The 26,512-nt window shown below is 45.2% G+C and overlaps 1 protein-coding gene across 4 annotated transcripts in view; it reads right to left on the reverse strand.

Annotated features, from left to right (window-relative positions):
• The window catches only part of MEGF11 (multiple EGF like domains 11), a 286,399-nt gene that overhangs the window by 27,797 nt on the left and 232,090 nt on the right, over positions 1-26,512 (reverse strand). For all 4 annotated transcript variants that reach the window (XM_063142441.1, XM_063142440.1, XM_063142439.1 and 1 more), the window contains 6 exons: positions 22,271-22,417; positions 19,610-19,744; positions 10,492-10,620; positions 7,073-7,201; positions 4,631-4,759; positions 242-370 (listed from right to left, as the gene is read on the reverse strand). In XM_063142441.1, coding sequence (XP_062998511.1) covers positions 242-370; positions 4,631-4,759; positions 7,073-7,201; positions 10,492-10,620; positions 19,610-19,744; positions 22,271-22,417 — 798 coding nt within the window. The remainder of the gene's footprint in view (positions 1-241; positions 371-4,630; positions 4,760-7,072; positions 7,202-10,491; positions 10,621-19,609; positions 19,745-22,270; positions 22,418-26,512) is intronic.

Consider the following 26,512-nt stretch of genomic DNA (forward strand, 5'->3'; position numbering starts at 1 on the left):
TCATGGATAGAAAGCAAAGCCCCTTCTATGATTCTATGGGAAAGTATTCAAAACCTTCCGTCCCCCACACCCCACACCCCACACCCCACACCCCCGGTCCAATAGGTACAAATTCTTCCCAGTCCGTAAGTGACGCGTATTCTGGTCGCCCAGGGAAGTCTTCTAGCTCTTCCAGGAGACTGACCAAAAGAAATACGTGGACGCTCAGTTAAAAAGAAAGGGAGAAGGGATTCTGCCTCACCTTGATCGCACCGGATCCCTTTGAAACCAGGGCTGCAGTAGCAGGTACCTGTAACATAGTCACAGGTGGCATTATTCATGCATTCACACAGCTGCTGGCAACCGTAACCAAACGTTCCTGGTGGACACTCTGCAAATGCAAAGGGGAAAAGGGGCATGCTGATAAACAGAATACGACGAATATTACAGATATGTCAGAACCTGTCAGGACTCTAAAGGAGCCATCCAAGGGGACACAGGTTGAACTATAGGTTTCTTTCTCTCCTCCCCCGCCCTTCTCCATCGGGATGGCAACGTTCGGTTGCCTGTATTTCCATCGCAGGCCAAATGATTGACTGCCGGATGACTAAATTTATTCATACAATTACCATGATGGCCTATGACAATAAATCTGTAGGCGGCTTATTGTATATATTTGAGCAACATTCAATAACAAATGGAATAGAAGGCTGTAAACCCGTGAGTGTCGCTGCTTTGGCGAGAGAGGGGAAGGATTTATGTCAAGGTGCGAACCTCCTTGGTTCCATCAGAAACTGCTTGAACAGCACAGCAGAGCGATCCCAAAGTCAACCCTTGAAAAGCAACTTTCCCCCCTCCCAAGGCCCGGAAGTAAAGTCTCGAATGTTAACACCCAGGAGGGATTTCCGCTCGGAATGACCGCTCTTGTTATTGCCTGTAAACAAAAAGTCTATTCTTCCTGAATCAGACCAGCTGGACTTATTCTCAAAAAATCAATCTAAATATTTAGAACGAATTTGAGAATATTGAGGGCAGCAGAACAAATAATGAGGCAGATCCACCACTTTGCCACTACGGCAAGGGCAAAGTCTTGAGGCGTAAGGGATTTGATCTAAATTTGGTTTTGTATTTTAATTGCAGGGAGAACGGTGTCATTCCATTAAGCACATGTGGAAACAGTATAAATAAATGTGCTATTGCACAGAACAACTGAGCTCCAGCCTTTCAGCAATGATCCATCATCCACAGCAAAGGAAGTGAGAAAAGACAGTCCACGTGCCAGAGCTGGTGTCAAGGATAGGCGTGATGGGACACCGGCCAAGGACCCGCAGGCCAGTGGGGGGCCCCTGACCAGAGCCCCCTGGAGTTGCTCCTCCTCTTCCCAGTTGCAACCTGCTTGTTCCCCTGCCTCTCGCTCTGGCCCAGACAACAGTGGTCGTGAGATGCCCTGGCTGCCTTGCTCACCGGCCTGTCAAGCAAGCCAGCGGGAGCAGTGATGCGGAAGAGGCGAAGCAAGAGCAGCTGGTGGCAGTGAGAAAGCAGACTTATGGGGGGGGGGGGCGCTAATGAGGGTGTCTTACCAAAGGGCCTCCAAAAATCTGGAGCAGGCACTAGGTATTCCTAGGTGAGGAGACATATAAAGCACCAGTTGCCATATTGCTCAATAATTTTAAAAAATCTTTAAAAGATTTTTAAAGATGAAAAGGGCTTTTACTTACATATGTGGTGGGAGTGTAAGGCCCTGAAGCAGTTCTGGGAAACTATCTTCAATATAATTTCTAAGGCCACTGATCAGATAATCTTGCCAGAACCAAGCCTGGCCCTGCTGTCCCTGCCCAATGCTCTAAACCCCTCCCTTACCCATAAAGAATTGGTATTTATCCTCCTGACGGCAGCTCGTTTAGAAATCGCCGAACACTGGAAGGATCCGAAGGGCTCTACACTCACTGGATGGAAAGGGAAAGGGTGGGATATAGCCTGCTCTGAAAAATTAACCTACCACCGCAGAGTCTCGTCGGGCCAACTTAGCTATGACCCATTCAATGAAATATGGTCGCCTTTTCTCGATTACATCAGTGGTACAGATGTGGCATCCAACTCTGGTTTAACAAATCTTCCTCTCACCACAGTAAATTGAAGGATACAAGCTCGGTTCGGCATCTACAGAAATCGTGTTTCTGTATTTATTAGAAACGCTGTCTGACTTGTATGTTTTTATATATATTTTTAACTTTTTTAAACCGCTTTGTTAAATAGAGTTTAATAAAAAAAAAAAAATTAAAATAATTTTAAAAAATCCAATTGTCACATAATAAGCTTTCAAGCTCTCCAGAACGCTTCCTCAGTTGGGTGGGATGCAAACCAGATGTGTGCATGTGGGGGAAAAGCCGGGCTGATGTCAAGGCTGGAACATCGGCAGGTTGAAAGAGTCAAAGGCAAAGTCTCAATGAGATTAGCCTCTGCTGGGTGCTAAACAGATTTTCAAGCTGCTCCAAGAACTACCGGTGGAGTAGGCTCCAGATATTGCGTGGGGGAGGAGGGTCTTGGGCAAGAGGCCCTCAGTGGATCCCCCCCCCCCCACTGACAGGGCCCACAATCGCCTTGCTGTGATCATCCCGGACCATTTGCTTGATCTCTCCTTCTGGGCCCAATCCACACCTGCTCAGAGGGAGAGGGTGAAGCCTGCAGAGGCTGCTCCTCCTCCTCCTCCTTGATCCTGTCGTTGCTCCCTTGTTTGGGGAGAGGCACATGCCTCTGAGCGCCACTTGCTGGGGACACACGCGTGGGAGGGTGCTCTTGCGCTTACGTCCTGCTCATGGGTTTCCCATTGACAGCTGGTTGGCTGCTCTGGAAAACAGGACACCAGCCTAGAGAGGCTTAGGGTCTAGTCCAACAGGGCTCTTCTTATCTATAAAGCTGAAAGTATGTCTGTGGGTTTGAATGTCTGGAAATGTTTACCCACTTCCGGATGAGTTAGAAGTTTGAAATTTTGTACGCTGAAAGGTCTGGCTGTACAATGCACCAGAAAAATCTAAAAACACAATTTATGTTTGGATTTAAGTATTTTTTAAAGAATTTAATTAAAAATACATAGGTTTATGCCTACAACTCTCAGCGTGCCTTGGGCGGGAGGCCGGACTTACCAGCCTTGTGGTGGCCATTGTGAAAAAACACCCCACTTCGTATAATAATGTAAGAGTCTATCTCTCAAGGACTGAGTGTTCAGCTTTTGAAGCTACACAGAGCTGCTTCCCTCCGCTCCTTGCCAAAATAAAAATCTACCAACTTAAAGATGAAAAAGTCGCAGAGATATTTGTTATTTATCAAATACACATTATTCAGGGACCTGGGCAATGCTGGGTATATCAGCTAGTTTCTTTTAAGAGGCAAATGAGCAGACAGCGAGGAGGGGGAGAAGCCAGGTCAGGAAGCTCTGGGGGTCGGTAGTGGCCCCCCCTGCAGGGGTCCAGGCCTCAGCAGGGGCCTCACTATGCTGACCCGGGACGCTGTCCCTGATTGCTGAAGAGAGTTGTTCTGTCCAAACTAGACCTGCCAAAGGCAGTGAAAGCACCCTGGAGTCACCACTGAGTCCCATTAGAGAGGCAAAAGGTGTTGCTCGCTTTTAAGTGGGATTCTCTATAGCGCAGGGCTTCAGAAACTCTTCCAGCCAGAGAGCCACATTCCATTTTGGGGAGGGGGGAAATCTCAGGGGCCACATTTCCATGGTGGGGGAGGCTGAAGGCAAACAGGTCAGGGCCAAAATACCAAAACCACCAGCATATTTGTTTACCTTGGAAAGAAGGAGACTAAGGGGAGACATGACAGAGGTGTACAAATCTATGCATGGTGTGGAGAATGTGGATCGGGAGTAATTTTTCTCCCTCTCTCAAAATACTAGAACTCGGAGTCATCCCATGAAGCGGATTGGTGGGAGATTCAGGGCAGATAAAAGGAAGGACTTCTTCACACAGCGCAGAGTTAAATTATGGAACTCACTACCACAAGATGTAGTGATGGCCACCCGTTTGGATGGCTTTAAAAGGGCGTTGGATAAATTCCTGGAGGATAAGGCTATCCATGGCTACTAGCCCTGATGGTTGTGTGCTACCTCCAGTATCCAAGGCAATAAGCCTGTGTGCACCAGTTGCTGGGGAACATGGGTGGGAGGGTGCTGTTGCACCATGTCTTGCTGTGTTGGTCCCTGGTGTACAGCTCGTTGGCCACTGTGTGAACGGAGTGCTGGACTATGGACCCTCCGTCTGACCCAGTTCTTATATTCTTATATTTTATCTTAAAGCCCTGAGTACCAGCCAGGAGCCTTAGGAGAGTGGGGGGTGGGGAAGCACAAAAGCCAAGGAACCACGCAACAATCCGTGGTTGGGGGAAAGGAGCATGGCCTTCTGGGGAAGCCCAGGCAGCCGGATTTGGCCCCTGGCCCTGAGGTTGTGCCACCTTGCAATAGCGGAAGTTGGCGAGGTGGTTTGCAATCAGCCGGAACCGTCCTCAGCGTGAGAGGCAGAAAGCCTCCTGCAGTTCAAAACCAAACCAGGAAGGGGCAGGAGGTGATTTTCAATTGCGAACACTCTAAAAGCGGCTTTGGGGCGACGGAGATCTTCCGAGGAAGAATCGGCGACTGCCCGCAGTGACGTACTTTGCTCGCATTGCTTTCCCGTGAATCCGGTCCTGCACGTGCACTGCCCAGTGATGTGGTCACAGTCGGCTCCGTTTTGGCACTGACAGACGTTGGCACAGCTTTTTCCATAAAAGGCAGCTGGACATCCTGGGAGGGCAGGAATCCAAAAAGACAGGAGGAAAACGTGAGGGAGCTGCAGTGGAAACCCAGCTGCTAATCTCTAACCAGCCATGAAACTCACTGGGACAGTCACACCCCCACCCCCTTTCTCTGCCTCACAGGGTTGTTGTGATGATAAAATGAGGAAGGGGGAACCCTGCATTTTGCTGAGCTCCTCAAAGGGGAGATGGGTTATAAATGTATCTTTTCAGCGCCGGGTCAAGACTTTTCTTTGCTCCCAGTCATTTAACAGCATACAGTATGTTGTTAACTGACTTTGGCCTGGCTGAGAGTTTCAAAATTGTTTTAAATGTTAGCTGTTTTTATATTCTTATGGTTTTAAATTTTGTATATTGGTTTTTAACGTCCGGTCTTTTAATCTTTGTAAACTGCCCAGAAAGCTTCGGCTATGGGGCGGAACATAAATGCAACAAATAAATAAATAAATAAATAAATAAATGAAAATAAATGAAAGAATAACAGTACAAAAGAAAATTATGTTTCAAAATTCCCTAGGCAACTTAGAGCTCAACTCTTCTAAGGTCCTGCCAGCCATCCCCCCCCCCCCGATCACGGGAAGGTGCAGTGGGGGTAGATATGGAAGTCCTTAACGGCACGTCTACACCACCTGGTGTTCTGGGAGGGAGTGGGGAGGATCTCACGGTATTCTGCTCATGTGATCCTCCTCTTTGGATAGACAGAGCGCACGACATCCCGGGAGGGACGAGGGATGTCGCGGCTGCCTTTTTTTTTTTTACAGAAGGTGAGCGCACGAGCGCTCCAACAGGAAAGTACTTTTTAAAAAAACAACATGATCGCGCTCCCCCTCCCACCCCCAATGGGCACAGAGCGCCTGAAGAGCTCCATGCCCGGTTCCTGGCTCCTTGCATTTACTCACGAGGAGCCGGGACAAAATCGGGATGGCCGCCCACACCTGCCATACTCTTGGGATGATCCCGAGACTGCGGGAAAAATCAGGCTAAAAGCCATCCCAGTTGTCCCGGGAAATGGGGGATCACCCCTTCCTGCCCCCGGGATCTCCTGTGCATCATGTGGATGCACAGGGATGATCCCAGGGTGATCCCCGGAATAAGGCATGGTGTAGACTAAGGGAGTCTTCAGGGCAGCATGACCTGAGCAGTCCTCAGCTATGGTGGCTGCAAGAGAAAGTGAGCTGTGATGGGGGAGAAGGAACAGCAGTGTGGACTGTGGCAGGGTGGGCAGCAGTGGCTCTGCAGCAGGGACAGGGAGGGAGCCAGACATAAATCAATGGTTTTAAAAACGGGCGAGTTACAGCTCACTGCCTTTCAAGGATGGCAGGAGTGCGACTTCTTGGTCTAGAACGTTTGGCTACTAATGATATTGGCAACCTTTCCCAACCTGGGCCAATAGATGAGCTGGCTGTGGGCTAATGGGAGTTGTAGTCCAACATATCTGGTGGGCACCAGGTTGGGCAAGGTTGAAAGACCATTCCTTAACTCTACATAGTTCAGGTTCTAAATACTGCAGCAAAATCACTTTCTAGTTTCTGTTTTTAAAAAAACCCTGGTAGCTTTATTTGGATCTCCTTCAAAAGAAAAGCATAGTAAGTGTGTAGCAAAAACCTTAATCTGTCTGATTAGGAACTGAGTACTGGGGAATTATTATTTTTATTTTATTATTTATTGCATTTGTATACCTGGGATCCTAGAGTTGGGAGGGAGCTTGGAGGCCATCTAGATGAACCTCCCACTCAATTTAACCTCTGGTCGGTAGTGTAAATGGATGCTGTTGTTTTTTATACTGTTGATTTTATGTTTCTGATGTTTTTTTTTAAAAAAAATTGTATACTTTTTAATGTTTACCATTTTAAACTGTTGTAAACTGCCCAGAGAGCTTCAGCTATGGAGCGGTACATAAATGAAATAAATAAATAAATAAATATACTGTTCCATAGCTGAAGGTGTCTAGGCAGTTTACATACAATTAAGATACTTAAAAACAATATACAAAAATTAAAAACCACAAAAACCTACAATATACACCTACATTTAAAACCGCTATAACAACTTTTTAAAAACTATGAGCCTAAAAAAACAAACCCAGATTCATCACATATGGCTAAATGCAAACCTACATAAAAAAAACATGTTTTACATTTTATTTTTGTGAACTGCTCCTTTTCCTGGGCACATTTGTAAGCAGTATTTGCAAGCTCTCAAAACGCTTCAACGCTAGCCGGCACCAGGGGGCACTGCCTACTTTAAACAGGCCCATTTCCACTAAGCGACACCATTGTTTAGCACCCCCCCCCCATCTTACGCTGTGTGCAGTAGGGACCGGTCCAGCCAGGTGTACACCTGCACTCTCCATCGTGGGGGCTACATGTGGCATCATTGTGACAACTGCAAGAATGGAAACAATCTGCTCCCCAAAAGCCAACGGGACAAGCTGTGGAGACAGAAAGACAGAGAACGCAAACGACTTCCATATCTCAAACTGAGGGTGGAAACCGGCCACTTCATCACACGCATGGGGTGGAATGATCCCTTCCACAGAAGTGGACGGGAAACTCTCTGGACGCGGCGGGGCTCTCTCGTGCCAGGAGCGGATGAGAGCTTTGGAAAGGATATTCGGTGCACAAAGATTCCAGAAAGAACGGCTACTCGGCAAGGTGAACGTCACAATCGTGTTTTAAGAAAAATGAAACATGAACCATCTCCCAAAATTAAGCAGAAATGAACAGTAATTTCCCCGTTACTTTCTAAATATAACGAACAATCTGTGAAATTGACAGCCTTCCTAATTTTTGTTTTGAGCGACAGCGATATTCATCCTGTGGAAGAGGCACAATAAAAGCAAAATTACAGCTGTCTGTTTTTATCCGATCCCTACTTTATCACTGGAGGTTTAATATATTTTACTGCGAATGCTGTCTAATACCCTCGGCTGCATTGTGAATATGAAGTAACATTTCTGAACGACAGGCCAGGGACTTCCCAGAGATGATCCGCCTCCAATTAAGGATTCGTTTGGGAAATGCCAGTCTGGGGATCCACAAATGTCAATCTTCTACCTAGGCAATTTCAGAGAAGTCACCACACGTTCTTCCAGAAAGCGCGTAGACTTTAACAAGTAAATTACGTGTAATAGGAATATCGCATCTCTTTTAATTTCTCAGCCATATGAACCTTGCAACACAGAATTATTGATCGCTTAATGATTTTTTTAAAGGGAAGTGTTGAAAAGCGTGAACAGAGTTTCCTTAAACAATATAACCTGATGTCTGTACTTTACCATTCAGTGCAAACTTAAGACAAGCAAACACCAAGTAAAGAGAGCAAGTAGAAAACCTCAGCATTTAAACTGGTTTGGGGACAGAGTTTATAGTCGGACTTTTAAAATCTTTGCTTTTGATGTTAACCATTTTCTAATAGGGCCGCTGCCTTCCCTGGGGGGATCACTTCTACTTGATTAATGGTTATTAACTGTACGAAGGGGCACTGTTAACCTATCCGGGACTTTCCACCAAATGAATCATGTTTTTCATACCGGTGACAGAACTGTACAGGGACAAGAGGGGAAAGGTTCCAGTGGTACTGCTGAGAACAGGAGTAGCAGTTTGCAATCCTCACAATAGCCCTGAAAGGTAGGAAAATATTAATAGCCCCATCTTTCAGACAGAGGTTGCTTACACAAAAGTGCTTTTTCGTGTTGCAGAGGCAATGCTTTTTCCTCTCTCAGCTGAACGTGGAATTAAAAAAGAGGTTCTCCACATACACTTTTATTATTATCATTGAGCAACACCCTTCTCCTTGGCCTATATTGTTCTATAATGTTTATCCAAAAGTAAACCCTGTTTAACAAAGGTCCCTTCCAACATTAATTAAAAGCTTCCTGCCTGCAGGTTTTTTGCTTCTGGGTTACATACATACATTTTTATTATGCAGTCAGAGACTCAATAGAAACAATACCCACAATCATTAATTTAAAACCATAAAATCGCAGTCATTTGTTCATTATACGAACAGGCTAAAAGAGTTATTTAAAACATACACATATTTAAAATATATAGGCATAGTTAGAACACCTGGTACAAATGATAAGTAACAGCAGCATGGGATAGAAGTTACAATTAAGATGAAGTCAATTTGCGAGACCTTTGTATGGAGAAGAGGAACTTAGCCACTAACTCTGTTGTTAACTTGTTTGTACCTGCCAGAAAATATTCCAAATACTGTTTGGGTGTCCTTCCAGGGCATTTTCTCATAAGAGGGCCAAGTAATCTATTTCTCTCCTCCCAGGTTTATTGCTTCTTGTTGAGCACAACTAGTGATAAACGGTTTGCTAATTACTCTTTTGAATGTCCTCTTAATTGTGCCTTATTTCTGTTCCTGGGATGGGACTTTAATTACTATTTCCTCTTATTTCTCCCCCCCCACTCCCTTATTTTTTGTTTTTCATTTTTATGAAGTAAAATAACACAATTTGCTTGCTCGATATATATATATATACTCTCTCTCTCTCTCTCTCTCTAGTAGAATCATAGAATCGCAGAGTTGGAAGGGGTCTACAAGGCCATCCAGTCCAACCCCCTGCTCAGTGGGAAGAAACTGGAAATTAACACACACACACACCCACACCCCCGAAATTAAGGAGCAATTAAGAGAGATTATTCAAGGGACTATTAATAGGGTATTCATTCGTAATCCCAGCACCACGCTCAATGAGAAGCTATAAAAGGGGCTGAATCTGCAAACAGGAAGCTTTTGATTGAAGAAACAGTGGAATGGAACCATTTGTCAATGACGTGTGGATTCTACATAAAAAAGCCAGTGTACAAAGGGTGGCAGTTTCACAACTCAGTTGTCAAAGCTACCTGAGAGAACAGTGGCTTGCTGCAAGAACACCTTGAGCAGTCGTGGCTGGGGATTTCAGAGCTCTAATTTATTATTATTATTATTATTATTATTATTATTATTATTATTAATAATAATAATAATAATAATCTCTTTCTCACTCATGGTGGTTTTTCTAGACAGATATGATGGGCATTGCCAAGTCATGCTGTCTTTTACAGATTCAGGAATTTCTTGACAATTGAGCATGTTTTAAGTATGACAGCTTTCTGGATATTGGTATGGATGTATTTCGGTAGGCCCAGTTTCTGAAGGTTTTCCGTATAGTTTTTTGATGTGATGCCAGTGACTAACAGAATAACTGTGACCATTATTATTATTATTATTATTATTATTATTATTATTATTATTATTTCTATATTTCCCCACAGCTGAAGCTCTCTGGCCAGTTCACAAAAGATTAAAAACATTAAAAATCAATATACAAAATTTAAAAACAAAAACGTAAAAGCAGACATTCTGCAAATCTACATTTCCCCCTAATTGTCTAGAAAAAGACACTGACACTAAAAACTAACATTCTAAAAAACTACAGAGACATAAGAACATAAAGAAGAGCCCTGATGCTGGATCAGACCAGGGGTCCATCTAGTCCAGGACTCTGTTCACACAGTGGGCAGGGAACCACAGGCAGGTCATGGATACAACGGCACCCTCCCACCCATGTTCCCCAGCAACTGGTGTACCATCCTGGAGGTAGCCAAGTGAGTAAGAGGGTTCTGCTCTAAAGATAAGTTTCTTGGGAATAAATAGATTAGTCCTTAATGTTAAAAAGAGGCAGATACATTGGTATGCAAAAGAGATGAAGAGATTTCTCCTTACTCTGGGAACAGTCTTTGCCTATCCATCCTGGAAAGCACTGGCAAGACCCGTCGATTGGATTACACGTCCCGTTGTTCGTACACAAGCAGACTTCAGCACAGTCCTTCCCATACCTTTCACTTGGACACACTGTGGAGACATAAAGGCATGTTAACTCAAGCATTCTTATATCGACTTTAGTTTATTTATTTATTTGCAATATTTATATACCGCTTCATATCTAAACTAGATTCTGGAGCAGTACACATTGGAATAAAACAGTAAAAAGAAAGAAGATTAAAAACAGCAAATTTAAATCGTTCCATTTGAAACAAAAGACTAATTAATAAAACAGTGGCTTGTCCATGGAGGAAGCCTTCCTGGAACAGAGTTGTTTTCAGGAGGCGCCGGAAGCAGCATGGTGATGGTGCCCACCTGATTGGTGATGGTGATGGTGCCCACCCGTGCCCACCGGACACGGAATAATGGGCTAAAGTTAAAGGAAGCCAGATTCCGGCTGGACATCAGGAAAAACTTCCTGACTGTTAGAGCAGTGCGACAATGGAATCAGCTACCTAGGGAGGTTGTGGGCTCTCCCACACTAGAGGCCTTCAAGAGGCAGCTGGACAACCATCTGTCAGGGATGCTTTAGGGTGGATTCCTGCATTGAGCAGGGGGTTGGACTCGATGGCCTTGTAGGCCCCTTCCAACTCTGCTATTCTATGATTCTATGATTCTATGATTCCCAGGGGCAGGCAGTTCCAAAGAGAAGGGGCCACCACACTCAAGGCTCTTCTCCTGGTGGACTCCAATTGGGCCAAAGGTCCATGTGGAACCACCAGGAGCATGCCATCCGATGACTTCAGGGGCCGGGCAGTTAAGTTTGATTCTTTGCTTGCAGTGGGAAGGTGCAGAACCTCTGGCTGGGGGGTCAAATCCAGCTCTTTGCGTTACAATCCAGCTCTTTCCCCCCCGTCATGGATGGTTTTGTGGTTTCCTGACTTTTGTGCAGCATTTTCCTTAGACTAAAATGCAGCAAGGACTGTCCTCAGGCCTAGTTACTGGCAGCAACTGCTTTCAGATAAAATATGCTGGTATTTTATTTTATTATTATTTGTTCAGAAACTCCCTCAGAAACGCCCAACGGCTTCTCCAGAATGGAACTGGGTGCTTGGGCTGAAAAAGGTTTGGCGCCCCCTGCTGCAGAGAACGGTCTCAAGGCAGGGCAGGTGGCGTAATGACTGAAGCGAAGGACGCAGACCCATATCACCACAGTGGGTCTGGGTGTGGATCTTGAGACACATCCCCAACGACCCCATCACGATGCTCACCCACAGCCTGCTCAATATCTCCACCTCGGACTACCAGATGTTATGTTAGACTAATTGTCAAGGCCCAAGGCAATTTTTTTTTTAAAAAAATGAGAAGCGATCTTATGGTTTCCACCTAGCATCCCTTGTTCCATAAGATACTCCTTCACACAGCACATACTTCAATTATGGAACTCACTACCACAAGATGTAGTGATGGCCACCAATTTGGATGGCTTTAAAAGGGAGTTGGATAAGTTCCTGGAGGAGAAGGCTATGAATGGCTACTAGCCCTGATGGTTGTGTGCTACCTCCAGTATCCAAGGCAGAAAGCCTGTGTGCTGGGGAACATGGGTGGGAGGCTGCTGTTGCACCATGTCCTGCTTTGTTGGTCCCTGGTCGACAGCTGGTTGGCCACTATGTGAACAGAGTACTGGACTAGATGGACCTTCAGTCTGATCCAGCATCAGGGCACTTCTGATGTTCTTAGGGAGGCAGGGAGGGGAAAACACTCTTTTATTTTATTCTAAAGGAACTTCATGACAAATCTTGGTGGCATTAAAAGAAACGCTCCGGTACAGCCTGGTGTATCTGTAACTCCCCACAAAATTATAGAAAATCTTTAACGTTAAAATTGATGGAAAGCTAATGCTTAGTCACTGTTTTCTACACCATTATGAATGAACTGTTAAATTGCTGGACTCCTATTGGCTGCTGGTTTCTCTTCCTGACAAAAACAGACATCTTATTTACCAAAAAAAAAAACCACCCAGATAAAGCCAACTCATGCAGTCCATCAATGCAGAGAAAGCAAGACAAACATAACCGCATGCATATCCTTGTAAACAGTTAGTGATTTTTTAAACAAGTGATTAAGGGGCTTCTCGGCATCATTTTGCTATTTTAGCGTTGTGACAATTCATGCCTTCCAATGCACATTCCCAGGAGATGACCTCAATCTATTCCCAAAGCGATTCAATCCTAGATTGAAATCCAGAGCGAGGAATCATTTGCTCTTAGACAATGTGCCAGTTTCTACTCCTGCTATGACAGGGTTGGTGAGAATAGGCTGGAAGACAATTGCATAGAGTCTAGCAACACACTTATCTCTCCCAGAGTAGATAAAGTTGACTTTGAAGCTAAATGCTAAACAGAACCATTTCCCCACTGAAATGAGACAAAATGTGGCAGGAAGGGAGGGCTGGCGGGGACGAGAGAAAGATTCATGCCAGAGAGAAAGACCAAATACGGAAACAATCTGTTCACCTGTCGTCCCTTATGTATGGCTCCATTGTTCTAACACCTCTACAATATTATTACACGGTTTTGTTTGTGGGGAAAGAAATCGCTTCATTGACATGCATCCTTGGTTGAAACATAATCCCATCAAAAGTACTTTCTTCACAACCAGATTCAGAGAGAGCCAATCTACATATTTTTTTAAAAAAATGATGCGGTATAGCCCTTATCAGACTGCGCTGCTGCGGAATGTGGGTGGGCATCTCAGGCCAGAGTAACAGCATGCAAGGGAGAAGACAGACCACATACTCCAGGTCAATCTGGACTTGGAGGATTTGTGACTCATTCCACACGTCGTACTGAGGGCGCGTCCATGCGCCCCCAGTGCACCCCCAAAGCGATCGTGTAGCTTGCCTTTCGAAGAGACGAGGAAGAGGCGTCCTTGCCGCCGCCACCCACCTTCCTCCTCGCCGGCCGAGCTCTCCGACCCGGCCAGTGAGGAGGTAGGTGGGCGGTGGCGGCAGCAAGGACGCCTCTTCCTCGTCTCTGCGAAAGGCAAGCTACACAATTGCTTTGGGGGCGCACTGGGGGCGCATGGAAGCGCCCTCAGTACGCCGTGTGGAATCCCCCCAGAACTACAGCAGAATAATGGGGACCGCCTGTTTATGCTGCCTGCCTGGGACTGAAAAACAGAGCAGTTTTCAAGCCATAATGCATAGCTTGGTGTATGTGGATTTGGTTTGATGAGCCACAAATTGCACAGTAAGTGGACCACTAAAGTACTCCTCCCTTTTAGGGACTGCGGCGAGATGAGATATGTTTGTGCCAAAGTATTGGTCAGAAGAGCCTGGGGTCAAGATCACTTAAGAACCACGTCCTACTTCCTTACAAAGCTTCCTAAAGGCTTTGTTCAACAAACGAGGTCCTGCTGACTGTCACCCGTCGTCAGGAGGCAGGGATGGGTTCCAGGGGCATTTCAACTGGAGCACTTCTGTTGTGGAATCCCCCTGCAAGGTTCACAGGTCTATCTCACGGCTGGTCTTTTGACATGCTGCCAAACCCTGGATTTTCACGATAGAGACAATTTGGGGACGGATGAGAACAAACAAGCTGAAACTTAATCTAGACAAGATGGAAGTACTGTGGGCTGGGAACTGGATCAATCTGGACGGAAGTGTGCAAGCAGTCTTGGATGGGGTTGCTCAGCCCCTGAAGGATCAAGTTCATAACTTGGTGGTCCTCCTGGACTCAGCACTACTGTGGGAGTGCAGATGGAACTGGTGGTTAGGAATAACTTTTGCCAGCTGCAACCCTATCTAAAGAGTCTTGCCTCAAGGAAGCAAGTGTGGCAATGCGTGCACCACTCTGCATTTAAAAGTAATCTGCTTGAGAGCAGGAAAGCTTTGTTTTAGCCCTGGATAGGAAGGTGAGTGGTGGCACAACCTCATTATTGGGCCATGTCTGACCATAACTCCGTCCTGATGAGTTACCAGGGGTATTCTCGGCAATTATAATGGGTTATCAATTTAATTTGCTTCAAGTCCCTTCCAAGGCCAACTTCGGTCATATGTGGCCTACTTCCTTTTTACTAATGTCCCATCAAGCACCATGCCGAAAAGAGAAGGGTGGCCAGAGATGACAGCTGATACAATTGTTTGGGCCTATAGAGGGTTTCTTTAGGCTAAACTAACACATTCTTTAAGGTGGCTGGGACCACTTTAGCAATCGTTCCAATTCGGGATCACATTAACCCAGAGCAGTTATGTCTTACACATGATACGATCCCAAGCATTCACTCTTGCTTTGTAAACTTAAACCATGTTGTTGAACCACCGGGTGGGAGTGGGGCGGGGTGGCTTTAGTTGATTAAAGGCTTTTTAATTGATCTCACTGGTTAATCAATTAAACACTGAAGCCCTTGTTTAATTTTTGCTATTATTATAATGCATTGTTTTAAATTATGTGCTGTCTTGGGATATAAACCTTTTCTTAAAGCAATACATAAAAGAATAGAAATTCTAAGAAAATCTTAGAAACCAACCACTAGAAACCTTCTGACCATCCCTGTTCTAGCTGTGGACATTACCTTCCCAGACCATGTAACTGCAATCAACAGCACAGGACTCATCTTTCATCCAATGTATTATTTATACTTTAGCCTTTATGCTACCTAGATTGGTCCTTTTCTCTCCTCTTCTCCCTCCTAGGTGAAAGAGAGATTGCTTACCTGTAGCTGTAGTTCTTTGATTAGACATCTGTGCATTCATACATACGGCACCTGCCGTATGGCAAAAACCTGCTCCGACCACCCCAGTTCGCGTTCCCAGAAGACACGGTTCTGCTGCTTTCCCTTAGTTCCATGAAACTGCTTTCATGGCTATGAACCCAAAGAGGGAATGGTGGGTGGTTTGTGTGAATGCACAGGTGAGCGTTCAAAGAAATACACTTATAGGTAAGCCACCTGTCTTTCTTCTTCATGGTTCTGTGCATCACTCATATGGGTGAACAGCAAGCTAATTTACTGGTGGAGGGTAAGGAATGAAGGAAGAACTGCCCAACTAAAGGAGGCATCAGCTCATGCCCTTGATATCCAGACTATGAAGGTGTTTTGAAGCTAGATGGTTCAGAAGATGTGTCAGCATGGCAGAAGTCCGGAATTGGGACATCTCTCAAGAAAGCCCTCAGCATTAACACCACTTGAGTGGAGTGTGCCCTTACTGGTTCTGGCAACAAAAGACCTGTGAGCTCATAGGGCAGTAGGACAACCTACAGTAGGATCTGGACAGTGGCCATGGAGCTGTGTCTTGAACACTCTCTGTGTCAAGGCTGGAGAGGTGCAGGTGGTGGTGGCAACCTTGATGGAAGTAGAATATCCGTTGGTGTTGGTGGTACAATCTACTCCAATCGCAGGTCGGCTCCATTGTCAAAAATCCAGGTGCATCTCCACTAGCACATTGACAGGGTGAAGGGCCCCACCATGGAGAACATGAATAGTGGTACCAGGACAGAGCTAGCAGAGAAGGATGTACACTGGTCATTTGGGCGTGGTGGTCGTTTCTTCCCCTTCACCTCCATCGTCTGGTCAGCTGGATGGGCAGCTTAGTCTTCTGAGAGTGGGCAACAGTCTTAGCCCTTATAGAGGCCACAAGATCAAGCAACTGGCCGGGTGTAACCTGCAGCTTCATAACTTGCCTTCGTAGTTGTTGGAATGAAGGCCAGTACCAAGGCCGTAATTACTTCATCAGTGGGTGACTGAACTGAAGTCAGTCTTGAAGGCAGGACAACAGCCTCAGAGAGAGAACCTGACCCCTGAGCAGGGGAATCCACACCAAGAAGGGACAAAAGTTTCTGTGTGGAGTAGATGGAGGAGGGACACTGTCTTAGGGTCCAACTCCACCATCAAGATTTCCTTCCAAAATAGCATGTGAAGCAGTTACAGTGAGCCTGTTTGCTGAACACCTGGCCAAATGGACAGGAGTCAAACTTATGGCTCTTGGCTAGACAAAGCAAGCAGAGTGCACGGCTGTCCATGGGTGAGGGCTTACTCCCACACTGAGAGGATTCACAGATGGGGGCTCACAGCGCCAAAGCCCTGAAGCAACAGAGGAATGTTGACCAACGGAAAAGAAAACACGAACTCCGTAGGGAAGAAATACAAAGAATGGAGAATAAATAATGAAATAAAAAGGAAGATAAGGCAGGACACAGAGTCTGACGAGATGGGAAAGTTAGCGAACGGTGTGGAAAAGCAGCTCATGGTGTAGAGAAGCAGCAAGACCACACACTCTAGGCATGCGCACTGGTGTAGCGTGAGCAGGTTTCTGCCAAAATTGCGCAGCGAAAGAAGGTTCCCAAATGGAGTTCTATGCAGACCCAGACCCGTATGTGCCATGCACAGAGACCACGAAGTGTGGTCCATTTAGCCAAGGTCACGACACAGCTGTGGGCTAAGGCACACCAGTTGGAGACCCACACTAGCTCTAGATCAGCCTTCCTCAACCTGGGGCGCTCCAGATGTGTTGGACTACAACTCCCAGAATGCCCCAGCCAGCTGGCTGGGGCATTCTGGGAGTTGTAGTCCAACACATCTGGAGCGCCCCAGGTTGAGGAAGGCTGATGTAGATAGTGTGGACTTTTTGCCGCTGGGTTCTAACAGTTCATTCTGCTTATCCGACAAAATTAAAAGTACGTAACATTGCAACTGCAGTTCAAAACAGCATTATTTGTATCACATTGATCTAAAGTAAAATATTAAACTGCATCATTCTCTTCCTTCTCTTTTTTTCATTTTTTTAAAAAGAAAAGTATATATCATATGCTCACACATCATGACAAATTGCAACAGCGACTGCCTTTAATTAGAACATGAATATTTTATGGCAATTCTGCTGGGCGGATCAACATTTCAAAGGGAAAGCAGGGACACTCAACAGACTGAAATCAAGAAAACAGAATTTTGCTTAATGAGATAATTAGGTTTGCTCGAGACTTTGAAAACAGCTAGGTTTTCACATTGAAACAGACACATTTACTGAAAAGGGAAAGTGAAGTGCTTGGGCTCATATTAATTGGTATATATTTTGGTGGTGTAAGTAGCAAGGAGGAAAGAAAACATATGTTTCTATTTAATCTATGTTTAATGATTTGCCTAAGCACTGCCCATAATTTGTAACTTGCAGAAAAGCAAGTCATTAAAAAAAAGTTAAATTCACCTTCCTTCCTTCCTTCCTTCCTTCCTTCCTTCCTTCCTTCCACAAAAGACTGAGGACCTAACTAGGCTATGAAACATAGGGCTGTTTTAGACATAATGCTAATCCAATCCATAGTTTACTGTGATGAGAACAAGCCCTAGTTTCCCTCCGGGTTTCTGTGCTCCTCAACCCGTCGTGGCTATGCAGATGAGTTTGGAAGCTTTTGCTTCTGCTTTTGATGAATTAAAACATAACCTGTACCAGCTGAATGTGGGCAAACCAGAATGAATCTTAAGTATGGTTAGTAGAAACAAGGCACCTGCAAACCATAGTTTATGGAGCTAATGTGTTTTCACTAACCATAGTTAAAATTGACCACAGTATAGGGTTCAGATGACACACTAAACTGCGGATGATTTAAAATGGAAATTTCTTAACTCCTCACAGGCGAACTGGAGGAAGAGAGAAGGGGAAGTGCATGAGCTGAGGGCAAGGTTAGGCATATTTTCATTACAGCTAAACCATGGTTTGGCATTACATCCAAACACAGCCATAATCTCTGATAAAGAGCTAAATAGAAAATACTCAGAGACCAACAGGCAATACATCATCACAACTTCAGAATACTGGCGCAACCTGGCATGTCATTGAGGATAGAATAAATCAGTGCTGGTTAGGTATCTCAAATCCAGATGCTCTCTAGTCTAGGGTAAGTAGAGACAGGACCTTTTCTAGAAGTCCACATATGACTGAAGTGAGTGTGCTGGGCATTCTGCAGAGATTGGACCACAATGGACTTTTCATTAGCTGACCCCCAGCCTGCCCCCAAGGAGTAATTAAGAAGGGAGCTTTTACCTCCTTATTGTTTTATTATGGTTTTATTAGAATGTAAGCCTATGCGGAAGGGTCTTGCTATTTACTGTTTTACTCTGTACAGCACCATGTACATTGATGGTGCTATATAAATAAATAAATAATAATAATAATAATAATAATAATAATAGGCTTACATTCTAATAAAATCATAATAAAACAATAAGGAGGGGAAGAGAATGCAAACAGGCACAGGGTAGGGTAAACAGGCACTGGGTAGGGTAAAACTAACAGTATAAAGTCAGAACAAAATCTAGTTTTAAAAGCTTTAGGAAAAAGAAAAGGTTTTAGCTGAGCTTTAAAAGCTGCGGTTGAACTTGTAGTTCTCAAAAGTTCTAGAAGAGCCTGTGCCAGGCCCTTGGGCCATTCCAGACCAGTATTGCCTATTCCAACCAGCGATGGCTTCCTGGAGCTTTTCCTCGGTGCTGCTACCTCAGATCCTTGAACCAAAGCTGTTGCCCGAGGCCCTTCTGCATGCAAAGAGGTGTTCATTCGCACCGTTCATCCATGGCCTGTTAACAATCTCAAACAAGCTGATTCCAGGACGTAATTTCCGACGGGTTCCTGCACAGCAATTTGCGCTGGGTTCACATGCGCGCCACGCTAACTGACAGGTGCCTCTTAGGTTTAATAACAGCACAACTTACAAGTGCCATTGTGCGTTTAGGATGCGCTGGGACTTGACAGCAAAGAAATGCAAGCCTTGAGCGGCTGGGTGAATTCATAATATCTGCCACATTTCATTTGCACTTGAGTCCTAAGCGATGCCTTATTTATGCATGTTAGCAAACAGCTTATTTACAAAGAGAAACCTAAGTGTTCATTTGCATTTTTGCCTGTGATGTAAACCAGGTCTCCCCCCCCCCCCCCGCCGCCCTTGACCTCCCACCCCCCCGGCCCCATCTAGAAGGCTTTAAACCGTTTTTTTTTAAAATGGTAAAACTTGCAACTGGCCTGTAAGCCTTTCTCTCGGTGTCAATCAATTGCCCATAAACATATGAAACCATATGTGGAAAGCGATCGTACCTTGGTTACAGAGTGGGCCAAAAAACCCGGAGAGGCAATCGCAATGTCCTGTGATATGATGACAAGGGACGGTGCTGTGAATGCACTGCGGACACGGTTGGCTACAGTGATGCCCATAGAAACCAGGTGGACAAACTGAAATAAAAGCAAAAAAAAATACAAAATTGAAAAAGGGAAAACCAGGCACTAGCCCTCATTGTTACTACCGCCATTCGTCACAATGCCGACTTTCTGGGATTAACGCACTTTACAGTCTTCGTACGTGCGGCTCCCTTGGGAGGTAGATCAATAGTTGGGTTCTGAGGCAGAGGAAGTGTTGATTTCCCCAAGGCCACCCACTGAGCACACGGCTAAAACCGGACCTGAGACCCAGTTTCCCAGGCTGCTATGAAGATACAAAATCCTCAAGGCAAGAACAATCAAATGCATAGATTTTTCTAATTATAGGGCTGCCAACTTCTTCTTCAGCCAAGACTCCTCTGCCAGTAACACTGCATGAGAAGAAGACACTCGCCAGTGAACCTTCTACCACCTCTGGATCTGTACGATGGGGAAAGTTCCAAGTGCTGGGTTTCTGCGTGGCCATGATGTGTCCGAAAAGTCTGACATCTGGGGCACATCCCCCCACCCCACCCTTTGCCCGAATTAAGATGGGAGGCAAGCAGGCACCCGGCATTGGAAGTCCGCCTGCCTCTAGCGTTGCCCCAATTTTCCAAGGAACGTTTCAGCTCCACCCACAGCACGCTAGTTTCACCAGGGAGCGATTGTGTTCAAGACACAGATCTATCGCCAGAAACAAAGCAGTTGTCAAACCTAGCAATGTGCAAGAAGTGGAAAGGTTTCCCACCCCCCTCCAATTCCGGGATGGACTTGATAACAAGGGACACACAAGATGCACGTGGAATTCATGGCATAATTAGGCAGCCCATTACAGAACAAGAACCCCCCTTTCCCTCCTTAGCCCAGCTCCAGTAGATCACCGTGGGCTACACAGCGTGATTACCTGGGTAATAGGAAGGCGTGTGCTGCCCTCCTGGCCTGTGCGCCATCGACTGATAGAACTAAGCTGTTATTTCTCTCCTCATTCTGGAAAAGTTTCAATTTCCTCAACTCACATTTTAAACCCTTGGGATTTTAAGTTTGTAGAAATGATTCCTCCCTCGGTTCCCCGACTCTTTGAGGATCTCCTCTGGGGGCTTGGAGAGCACTTTTAGAGCCGCACAGAAACATTGCCAGCACCAGGAAAGAAGAGCATGTAATGGAAATGCTCAAAGGCCATTAGCGGCAGCTGTGTGGAGGTCAGTGCTGTGACAGCTTTAAATAAGGAACAGCGGCTACAAATTATATTGGAAGGAGGAGCATGTGCCAGTGGCAAGAGTGACCTGTGAAATCAAGAGGGAACGGGATGGGAACCAGGGCTCTTTGCTCAAGAGCAAAAGTTATTTACAGAGTTAAAGAAGATGGTGTTCAAGAGAGCCATTGGGGCCTTAATGACACTCTCCGGGGCAAACTCAGTAGTCCCATGCGGATGGTCCCTGGAGCGTGGAGTCACACCCACCGGCCCCAATCCCATCATCTACACGTTGGGTCTATCTGTAGGGGGAAGATTGTCGTATACATGCAGGCCCAGGTTTCTCAATTATGCTGTTAGCCTATATGCTAGGATGACCATATGAAAAGGAGGACAGGGCTCCTGTATCTTTAACAGTTGTAAACAAAAGGGCATTTCAGCAGGTGTCATTTGTATATATGGAGAACCTGGTGAAATTCCCTCTTCATCACAACAGTTAAAGCTGCAGGTGCCCTGCCCTCTTTTAAATCTGGTCACTCTGGTATAGCTTCTGCAGCTTTTATTGTTGTGATGAAGAGGGAATTTCACCAGGTGCTGCATGCATACCAAGGACACCTGCTGGAATTCCCTTTTCTATGCAACTGTTAAAGATACAGGAGTCCTGTCCTCCTTTTCATAGGGTCACCCTACTATATGTGTACATCAGCCTGCCCTGTATTGATGTTCCCTGCCTGGAATGCATGGCTGGCGGGGGCGGTGGGGGCGGCTAGCAGGGTCACAATGATGGAAGCAGGGCCAGTAGCTGCAGTAGCTGCAATTGTACTCCCCGTGATTACAATTGCATGGAGGGCATCTGAAGAACTGTTGTTGTTTCAGAAACTTGTGAATCAGGGGCGTTATGCCAAATCAACAACCCAGGAAAGGGATCCTTACAGCTGGAACAGGAAAGAACAAGAAAATCTAGGGTCATGAGATGATGTCACCCTAGTGCATGTCCCATACATGTGCAGCCCCCTGCCACAATCATCAGGGTGGCTTTGCTTCTAGTCTACTGAGCCATGAATCACGTGGAGTGAAGCAGCAAGTATCAGTGAAGGCTCGTCTCTATGCCTTGGCCAGACCCTGAATCCTCTTGCTCCTGTCCAGGTAAGCTTCAGGGTCCGGCTCATTGGCCATGTTTGCCATAGGAGTTTCAGCAATACACTTCCCCATTGCCTCTCTTCACAGGGATAGTTTCTGCATAACTTTTCAAAATCGGGAGGTTCGAAGGAGGATCTGTAGTAAGGAAACAGCAGCTGGGACCAGGGGTACAGGTGGCAAATGGGACCCCGAGAGGGAAGCAGGAAGGCAGAAGCTCAGAGGGGCCTTACTTCTCTGGCACATGGGTCCTCGATAACCTGGGGCGCACTCGCATGTCCCATCCTCTGGAGAGCAAGACCCCCCATTCTCACAGTTGCAGGCGATGGAGCAGTTGGGTCCCCAGCGCCCCTGCACACAGACGCTATCACAATGGATGCCTGGAGAAAAACAGACACATAGATTAGTCTGGCAGGAAGCAACGCTGGCTGTTCGACAGAACCAAAAGCTAAGCCGCACCGGCACTGCAGGACACTTGGCTTTGGAACCCGGACGGCTCTGTGCGCATTGTGGAATGGCTGTCAGGGGTTGACAGGCGCCGGCTTCTGGAGGATTGGGACTCCGGCTTCTTGGCTTAGAGGCAAATGCCTTATCCACAGGGCATGCGCCAGGTGTACTCCAGGCCCTTTCCCTGGATTTTAGGATGTCACTGTTTATTTTAAAGGAACAAGCTTCTAGTCTTTTCCATGTATGCGAAGGGGGGGGGGGGAAACAAGCCAGCAGCATTTTCACTAATAATAATAATAATAATAATAATAATAATAATAATAATAATAATAATTTGTTACCCGCCTCTCCCTCTGGATTGAGGCGGGGTACAACACAAATGAAAACACCATAAAATACATATAATTAATTAATACATTTAAAACTAATACATTATTAAAAGCAGCACATTATTAAAAAAGGCATCTTAAAATTCAACTCGGTACAAATCAACCTGTTCTGGCTTCCAGGATTCTGACTTACAAAGGGAAAAACTCAACTTTTCCCTTGCAACTGTGGTTGTGCGAGATAGCCTTTGTACTTATTATACACTATCGTGATACAATGGAACAAAGAAAAAATGGCTTCCTGCCTTGGGTGCTCTCCTCTCTCCAAAAGCAAACCAACCAACCACCCCATGTCCCAAACCAGAGGTTCTGGTCATGCAATGTCGCTGTACACATAAAACTCCCATGCAGCTTAGCATGTAATGAGACCGAGCCCACTGTGTACTGCACACGGCAAACTGGTTAGAGCAGCACTCTGTTCACTAACCTGGTGCCCTGCAGATGTGTCTGACTACAACACTCAGACAGCATCATTCCTGCCCCTCTGTGTTTTTTCAGGGGACAACGATGATGTGTATGAAAACAGCATAGAGGTGTCCTTAGGCAAGAAACCTGCAAAGTTTCAGAAGGTTAGATGCAGGGGCTAGGGAGGTTGGATGACTTGACAAACAGTTTAAGAGATTGAAGAAATTGTTGGAATGAAGATAGAAGAAACACCAAGAGTTGCATTACTCTCACTATATGAAGATTTAAAATGTAGTAAAGAAATTAAAGAATTGATAACGAATTTGCTGACTGCAGCAAGGTTGATTGTAGCTAGGAACTGGAAGATTCAAGGTGATTATTGTATCGAAGAGTGGTATAAAGAAGTATGGGAGATTGCTATCAATGATAAATTAACATGTAACATTAAAGTGAGAAGAGGCATAGCAAAAATGAACGATTTTGAGGAAATTTGGAAACAGTTCCTAATATTTGTGTTTTCTAAGGGAAGTGGGAAACCACCAGCAGAAGAGGTGTTAAGATTTTGGAAATAGGAATGATCCCGAAGGGAAGGGGGAGCACTTGTTATTATGTTGATTTATGTTGGATTATGTTATGATAAAGTATTATATGTTAATAATTATATATTCAAGTAAATTGTTAGGTATTGGTATTTAATAATAATAATAATAATAATAATAATAATAATAATAATAATAATGCCTTTTTTTTGTTTGTTTTCTGCTGGATTGTCACCGACGTCACAGAACGTGTAATAGGACAGGAGTGGATGATGGATGCGGAGTCTACTGGGGCAGAGGCAGAAGGTCTTGCCAGACAAGTGCATAATGCTACACTTCCCAGGGTCCTGCAGAGTCTACCAAACCACTTAATGTTTGTGATCTTGGGAGAGAGAATTAGCAAAGATTACTGAATGCTGGATCAGTGCTGAAATAGATCGCTTCCAACATTCCTGCTCCAAAGCACAGGGATTGGAGAGCTGAACACATAACGGCCACCCCCTCACCTCCCTCTCCCCTTCTCCCACCCCGCTGGTTTCCTTATATGGGGAGACTAATGCTATCACCTCTTACAGATACACTCTCTGTGTTACTCTGAATCTGAATTGCCGACAAAGCTCCAGGAGAGTTCAGGTTCGGATCTCGTCCACTTCGGAGGAGTCTGCTTCAATTTGGACATCTCCCGAATCTGTCCAAATCAGCCTAACTTAGTTCTGGGTTTAAGTTGAATTTGAAGCACACCCCTAATTTCAACCTCCACCTGAACACGCCAGGTGGGCTTTGGCAAGCTGCTATTACTCGGAGTCAGCCCAACACCTTATTATTATTCCTCATTTATCAACTATGTAAAATTTACTAAGCAAGCACTCAACACAGATTAAAAACAAGACAGGCCCTGCCTGCAGGCCTATAATTAACCCCTGCACCTATTCATCTAAAACTTGGCAGGACCATCTCCTCAGTGATGCCTGCATATTTTGTTCAATTCTGCCAAGAAATAATTTTAAAAAATTGCATTTTTTAAAAAAAAACACGAACATTAACGGCACCTTGCGCAACCCATTCCCCACATCTATTAATCAGAGATTTGACATGTTTTATCTGCTTGACAGGTTTTATCTACCCTCCTCACGTGTTTCTTTCAATTCTGTCAAACAGCAAAAAAAAGTTACAGTCATTTATTGATTTACAATGATAGTGATGTAAGCAAATTGGTATCTTAAATCGGGTAGGCCCAAATCAGTCCGAGGTGAATTGTGCTGCTTTCTTCCATATGAGGCCTACCCGAAACCCTTCCTTCTTCTTCTGAAGCCATCCTTTGGGTCCCCTCCACCCACCCATCTGAAGTTAGACAGGAAGTGACCAGACCTGAGGGCTGGTCACCTCAAATATGGAATATCCTCCCCAGAGAAGTTAGCCTGACATAAATCTGATGCATTTTCAATTCAGGTGAAGTCTTTCTTATTTGCCTAGGCATTGTAACAAGTTTTATAGCTGGCTCCAATGTTGTTCTATAGCGCTGTTGAATTTTAATGTGTGTTGTTGTTTTTACGCTGCTCCTTCTGTGATTTATTGCTTCTGTAATTTTACTGCTTTTATTTTTATGCTTTGATTGGATTTCTTTTAAAATTGCACACCACCCTAAGAGTCCTGTTACTGAGGAGCAGCTTCTACATAGCCTAAGAGCACAACCCTATGGCCACTAGGCACGGTCTAGGTGGCCACAGGATTGTTCCATTTCTGAGAACCGAGGTCAGAGCCTGTGCTCTGACCTTGGTTCCCAGAAACCACGTTCCCCACCCCTCCCCGTCAAAGCTGGCACAGTTTTCGCTGGACTCCATGCTCAGAAACAGAGTGTGGAGAGGCTGAAAAGAGGGCAGTCCTGGGGGAGGGAAGGAAAAGAGACCATGGAAGTCGCTTTATTCAGCTTCCATGGCCTCCCCGCCACTTCCCTGCTCCGAAGCTCTCTGGCTAGACAGGTGAAATCACTCTGCCATAATTGCAGGGTGCTCAGAGGACGGAGGAGAGGATCCCCTCCCTGCTCCAGCTACCCTGCATAGGATTCTGGGGCTGGCGATTATCCCAATAGGATTAGTCCCTGCATAGATATTCTCAGGCAAGTACTCTACAGAGCGCTTAACATAATGGTTGATCCCATCCTGGATTCCATCTCTGCATTCACATATATTTGTAGGCAGAGATGCAGAAATGCAAATTTAGGCACCAAATGGCTCCCAGGACAATAGTTTGGCATTTATTATGACACTCAAAACTACCAAAGTGCACTCTGTGTGTGTGTGTGTGTGTGTGTGTGTACATTTTGCAGATGATTTAAGAGACATGTCTTCTGGTATTCTTTTAATTAGTGACATTTAAATAAGGGCCTCTGCCCTTTCGCTTGTCAACAAATGAATTAAAATAATCCAGGACCCAACCTTCAAATCCGTTTGGTTTACAGAGCTGTTACCCATGTCTGTAGACTTGCAAAGGAAAGATTTTAATTATTTTACAGAAATTAATGGGAGTCCCCCTGGGAATAATAGGAAATTGTGAAGAAGAGGGAATTCTAACAAGTGTAGCTTCTACAACTATTGTACTATGTAGAGCTTCTTTTCTAAATTATAATGTTCTGGGGCCAAGCCTGACTAGATGCCACATATTGTTCTTCAGATTCTTATATCTAACATTAGATATACAC

The sequence above is a fragment of the Elgaria multicarinata genome, chromosome 16 (genome assembly GCF_023053635.1).
Source record: "Elgaria multicarinata webbii isolate HBS135686 ecotype San Diego chromosome 16, rElgMul1.1.pri, whole genome shotgun sequence".
NCBI lineage: Eukaryota > Metazoa > Chordata > Lepidosauria > Squamata > Anguidae > Elgaria > Elgaria multicarinata.